The sequence below is a fragment of the Elephantulus edwardii genome, unplaced genomic scaffold (genome assembly GCF_000299155.1).
Source record: "Elephantulus edwardii isolate Elephantulus edwardi_28Jun2011 unplaced genomic scaffold, EleEdw1.0 scaffold00072, whole genome shotgun sequence".
NCBI lineage: Eukaryota > Metazoa > Chordata > Mammalia > Macroscelidea > Macroscelididae > Elephantulus > Elephantulus edwardii.
Genome location: NW_006399822.1, coordinates 10,304,086 through 10,310,085, shown reverse-complemented (window position 1 = coordinate 10,310,085; position 6,000 = coordinate 10,304,086). Strand labels below are relative to the sequence as shown.

At 40.2% G+C, this 6,000-nt stretch overlaps 1 protein-coding gene across 2 annotated transcripts in view; it reads left to right on the top strand.

Moving 5' to 3' along the window:
- CNTNAP4 (contactin associated protein-like 4) overlaps positions 1–6,000 on the top strand; it is a 329,264-nt gene that overhangs the window by 98,781 nt on the left and 224,483 nt on the right. For both annotated transcript variants that reach the window (XM_006888821.1, XM_006888820.1), the window contains exon 3: positions 2,851–3,044. In XM_006888821.1, the coding sequence (XP_006888883.1) occupies positions 2,851–3,044 (194 nt within the window). The remainder of the gene's footprint in view (positions 1–2,850; positions 3,045–6,000) is intronic.

Here is a 6,000-nt window from a genome sequence, read left to right as displayed (position 1 = left end):
GTTAACTGGATTCCAGTTCATGTGAGTCTATGTGTTGAGTGGATTCCAGTACATGTGATCCATGTAGGTTGAGTGGATTCCAGTTCATGTGATCCATATAGGTTGAGTGGATTCCAGTCCATGTGATCCATGTAGGTTGAGTGGATTCCAGTCCATGTGATCCCATGCAGGTTGAGTGGACTCCAGTTCATGTGACTGCATATGTATTGAGTGGATTCCAGTTCATGTGATCCCATGTGGGCTGACTGGATTCCAGTTCATATTCTCCTATGTGAGTTGGGTTAGGACTGTGTTCCAGAGGATATCCCTGGACTTATTTTTTTGGGTGTCAGTTGCCTTTCTTCTAGGGTACTTGGGGTGGACTTGAACCACTGCCTTTTGGCTAACAGCTGAACGTTCACCACTCACATATTCCTAACTCTCATTAGCATGTTTTTACCCCTGTGTCACTTGGGTTCTACTTATTGCTGCTTATGCTTCACAGAGAAGTGAGAGGCACTGTTGTGTTTTAAGAGCACCTATCACTCCTGCCTGCTGTGTGGACTTGAACAAAGTGTGCAGATTCTTTGTATCGTTCTTCATCTCATAGTTTATTAAATAGTTGCTTTGATAATGAATATGGTGGCCTCTTCTAGGCGGTATAGCCCTGGTCTGTCCATTTGCTGTACAGAGGTAACTCGTGGTTGCTGTGAAGCTGAACACTGTGACACTGGTGCGTCAAAAGCAAGAATGGTTACCCATGATGGACAGTGTTTGGTGGGGCTCCCTGATTAAACAAGCTTGGAAGCAGGAGCGGCATCCACTTCCAAAAGAGCTTGCCTCTGGAAACCCTATGAACACGGAGAAATGAGAAAAGTTATACAAGTGTTCAGGTCTTTCATTCATAGGGTCACCGTGAGTCATCTACAACTACTTGGCACTTAACAGCAACAACAGTAACAGCAGGTGGCACAAGATAGGACAGGGTTTTGCTCTGTTTTTTATAGGGTGGCCAGGAGTCATACTTGACTCCATGGCACCTAACAACAACGTTGGTAATAAGTTGTTCCAACAACCAAATGTATGCACTGTGAATCTACTGGCTTCAACACAGGAGAAAGTCAGTCTCTTCCCATTTAATTAACTGCCTGTGAATATTCTCTAGAGGGTCAGCTATGGGCCTGTTCTGACTTGACAGCCTACCACCACCACGAGAAGCAGTGCCTTCAGGCAGTAACTGACACCAAGTACTCACCTGCTCAATAAACATTAAATAATCTCTGAATATGTAAAGATGGCAGGGCTCCATTATATCTTGATAAATGAAGCAGAGATGAAGAGTTGGCACAGGTTTAAAAATAATATTGGGGGAGTAGTTCCCATTGAAGGTTCAAGAACTCCCTTTGCTGTTAATGGAGTACAATTGAACATGTGCTTTAGATCATTAAATAACCATGGCTTTTCCACTGATGTAATATCTTGCAAGAGTGGAAGGGGCCCTTTGTGGACAGGAGAGCTGTGCTAAAAGGTAATGATACCAAAGTCAAAAGCAAACCCAAGTCACTGCTGTGCAGTCATGTCCAACTCATGGTGACTCTCCATTGGGTGTCTGAAGCTGTTTCTTAACAGGAGTAGACAGCCTCATTTTCCTGGTATGGAGTAATAGGTAGATTTGAACCACTGAACTTTCTAGTAGCAGCTTAACACTTAATCCACTGTACCACAGGGCTGGAATGACACTGAATCATTTAAATTTAACCAGTACTTGTATCAACTCAACAAGTCCTCTTGCTTAAGACAGAATATTCCATAGTAACCTGAGCCTTGTAAACAGTATTGTTGACTGTGGGAACTCCAACATTGAGTTGACTAGCCAAAAAATCAGACTTTTCATGACTAAATTGTAGGAAAAATTAGAAGCTAAAGCAAAACAAAGTAGCGGTATGATTGCTAAACTGGATCAAAAATGAGGAAGAACATTTTTCTTTTGACTTATGGGATAATAGACACGCTTTTGAACCATGATTCACTCCAAGAAAGAAGTGTGAAAGAAACATGTCTAGTTTTAAGACTCTGTAGTCAGTCATCTTGGGCATCATTCTTTATCACTGCAAACAAGAGTTCAGGGAAGTCATTAAGAAGCAGTATTGTAGATGCAGGTGTGCCTTTCAGGATCACAACAACGTGTACCCTAGCAAAATGTTGTTGTTGTTGTTATGTGCTGTCGAGTCGTTTGCGACTCATAGCGACCCTAGCAAAATAGCAAACATTTATTGAGCATTTTTTAAAAACACTGTACTCAAACCTTTACCATATAGGGCACAGATATAAAAAAATAATGTTTGAATTAAACAGTCTGTGTATAACCAATGGTAATGCCATCTGAAATTTTGGCTTTTATTATAAGAGTTGTAAGCTGGTCACCAAAGCAATGAAAGAAGGAAAAATATTTGCCAATGTTCATATTTGGGGTATCGGGGTTATTTGATAGAAGTTTTATTTTAATAAACATTAAACATGAGATAAATCTGAACTTAGAAGTATATATTGCTTACATAATCACCAAAGTCCATATTATGAAAACAAATTTTAAAAATTAGGTATTATTGTCTTTATTAAGTAGCATAAAATTTTAAAATTAAGTATAAATAAGTAATTATGTTAAACTACTTAAATATGTTACATAAACATACCTAGAATATTCTTGAAAATATTGGATAAAACAAAACAGGACAAGTTCTACTTTGCCCATTTCCCCCTGAATACCCAACAAAGTCCTGTTTTTGTTCATTTTTGAGCACGCCGAAGCACATAAAGTCTACCTTATCTGTTTCCTTCATCAGCTTTTTCCTATTTCTGTTTTCATCAAAGGAGCTGGTGGCTGGTCCCCGCTTGTGTCAAACAAATACCAGTGGCTGCAGATTGACCTTGGAGAGAGGATGGAGGTCACTGCGGTGGCCACGCAAGGTGGATATGGGAGCTCCAACTGGGTGACCAGCTACCTCCTGATGTTCAGTGACAGTGGCAGGAACTGGAAACAGTACCGACAGGAAGACAGCATCTGGGTAAGTTTCTTTAACAAAAGACTTGGCATCTCAGGGTAAGCAGTATAACAATTTCTGCATGCTCAATAAAGTAATGAAGCAGAATCTTCAGAATTACTTTGAGTTTGTTTTCTTCTGAGATGAATATGGCAATGTATTTCTTTTCTAATGCGTTTCCCTGTATATGAAAATACTGTTGGTGGTGGTGTGTACTGTCAAGTCAGAACTGATCCATCGCTGACCCTCAGAAGCAGGTTATTGTTGGAGAGGAGATTACCCATCCTTCTCCTGCGGAGCAGCTGGTGGATTCGGATTCACCCTTGGACCTTGCCCATCATCATTCTTTTTACCTGGATCCTTCCCGTTCCCTCCACTCCTTCCTTCCACCCACCAAACTGTTGCATTCTTCCTGGATGATATTCTTGTTACCCTCCCACAGCTCACCTGGTCTTTGCTCATTAGTGCTCAATGCCTCAAATCCATTCTTGAGAGTTTTTTTTTATTTAGTAGGATAGACTCAAGGTTTTTGGTTCTTGTGAATTTATTTTCATTTTCATTAGCTTCAGTTTGAACTTGCACACGAGGAGTTGATGATCTGTTCCTCAGTATGCACCTGGCCTACTTTTCACAGCTGACATTGAGTTTCTCCAGCAATTCTTTCCTCAGATGTAATCAGTCTGATTCCTGTGTATTCTATCAAGTGATGTCTATGAGTATAGTTGTTGTTTGTTGTTTTTTAGAAAATATATTTACATGAATAAATCATTGATTGTGCTAAATTCTATCATTTTCTCTCCAGCTTCATTCCTGTCACACCAAGCCCCTATTTCCTGACTACTGACTACTGATAATACTTCTTCCTTCCTAACTTTTATATTGTAGTCACCAATTATTATTAATGAATCTTGGTTGAATGTTTGATTGATATGTTGTTTTGTGATGTTGAGTCAGAATTGACCTATAGATGACTGTTCAGTGGGTTTTCAAAGACAACAAGTCACACAGGAGGAGACTGTCCAAGCTTTATCCCATGGAGCAGCTGGTGGATTCGAACTATGTGCCTTTGGGATTGTGGCACAGTGTCTTACCACTAGTCCACCAGAGCACTCTCTTTTTTTCTTTCCTTCTCTTTCTCCATCTCTCTGTTTCTCTCTCACTTAAATCTCTTTCTCTACCCCATTGAAAATGAGTGTCCTCTAGTTCATTGCTGTTGAGTGGACTTCTACTTGTGTGGGTTGTGAACAAGACATAGCTCTCCTAAAGGGAGACTTGCTATGAGCCAGGTCACAATGAAGTGTATGATATTTGTACTTGAGATTTTCTGGAAGGTGCAAATGGTTAAACCTCACAGGTATTAACGAACAGATTGGCCGCTGAAAATCATAAGGCACACGGTTGTACTCTGATACTCATGGGATTGCCTTGAGTTGACTTTGGAGTTTTGTTCTTGGTCGACTGATAGAGGAGACAGCTGAAAGAGTTTGCTAGGTGGAAAAAGAAAGGTCTTCTTTGTTAGTGTAGAAAATATTGCCTTAGATTTTGTGTGGTCCAGGAACAACATACTGGCTTTTCCCTTCTGTCTGACCTGCCATAACTAGAGGAAGTGAGTGGCTTGGCGCTGCATCATTCTCGGCTCACAGGTAATTTGGGAGCCCATTTGGTCAGGTAATGATAATGTTCTTGGACTAGTCAATTGCCTTTTTTCGGAAACTTTGTAGAGTCGGGTTATACATTATAAACTCATTGAAGAAATGGACTGTGAATTACTTGCTTTTGTATCTCTCAAGCACTTTGTGGCCGTTCAATATGTGTCTATTCATGTAAATGGAATTGAGAAGAAGCAGTTCTACTCTTTCTTTGGAGAGAACAGGAGTGGGACTGCATGATACAGCTTAAAAAGCTTTGGGGGAAAAAATAATCTGCCTTCAAATTCAAAGCAAATTGTGGCTGTGTACATGAGCACAGAAAACAAGATATTGGTGTTTAGTTGATGCCATGGAAACCATTCACATTAGGGTTAAAATAAACAATAATTATGAAGCAATAATGATGAAAGCTTGGTTGTTGTTTTGTTGTTAGCAGCCGTGGCGTCGGCCCTGACTCATAGTTACTCCACGCACACAAGCTTAAGGAAGGTATTTATTTTAACTAGGTGTTTGGGTGCTGTTCTGCCCCCTTCTCGAAATCCAACGTTGACATTTTAACTAGATAAGTAGTGACTAATGCATACAGCTGTGCCAATTATAATTTGTGTTTTTGATGTTTTTTGACATGATAAATCAACCATGAAAGTTCTTTTTCTCTCCCTGTTAACCAGACCTAGAGAAAGGCAAGCAGAAACATTGCCATTTGCGTCCTTGCTTACTTTGATTAAAGGTGAGGGGCTCATGGTGAAATAATGGCATCAATGGTACGTTTGCTCATCTACAACAATGACAGGAGGAACAACTGTTACAACCGCCTGAAGAAAACAGGATTTTGTTTGTTTCAGACCATGATGTAGTGGTTCGTTTGCTCACTGTTTCCTTTTTGCAGTGTGAGAAGAGGGAGATTCGATCATCTAAACTTTCAATACACTACCTCCAATGTCTTATAGTATCTGAATTGATGCAAGCAGACACCATACATATTTGTTGAGTGAGTAATGATGAATGAGTGAAATACACTTTCTGGAGGGCATTTTTTCACACCATGTTAGCTCGAAGTTTCTGCCTTCCCTTTGCAATCATCTCTTCCATGGAGCACATTAAGTTCAACCAGTACAATGTACATTTCTCTTCCTTCTATATTTGAGCTTTTCTGTGGTATAGGGTTTCTCTCATTGTTGCATTTTCAGCACCATAAACCTTGTGCTAGGAAGTTCAGTTTATGAAGTCCATAGGGAGATGCACTATAACCCAAAGGCTAAGACTCTCTGACAGTTCCAATCTACCAGCAGGCCTGAGGGGGAAGAGGATAATCTCCTCTCAAGTGATTT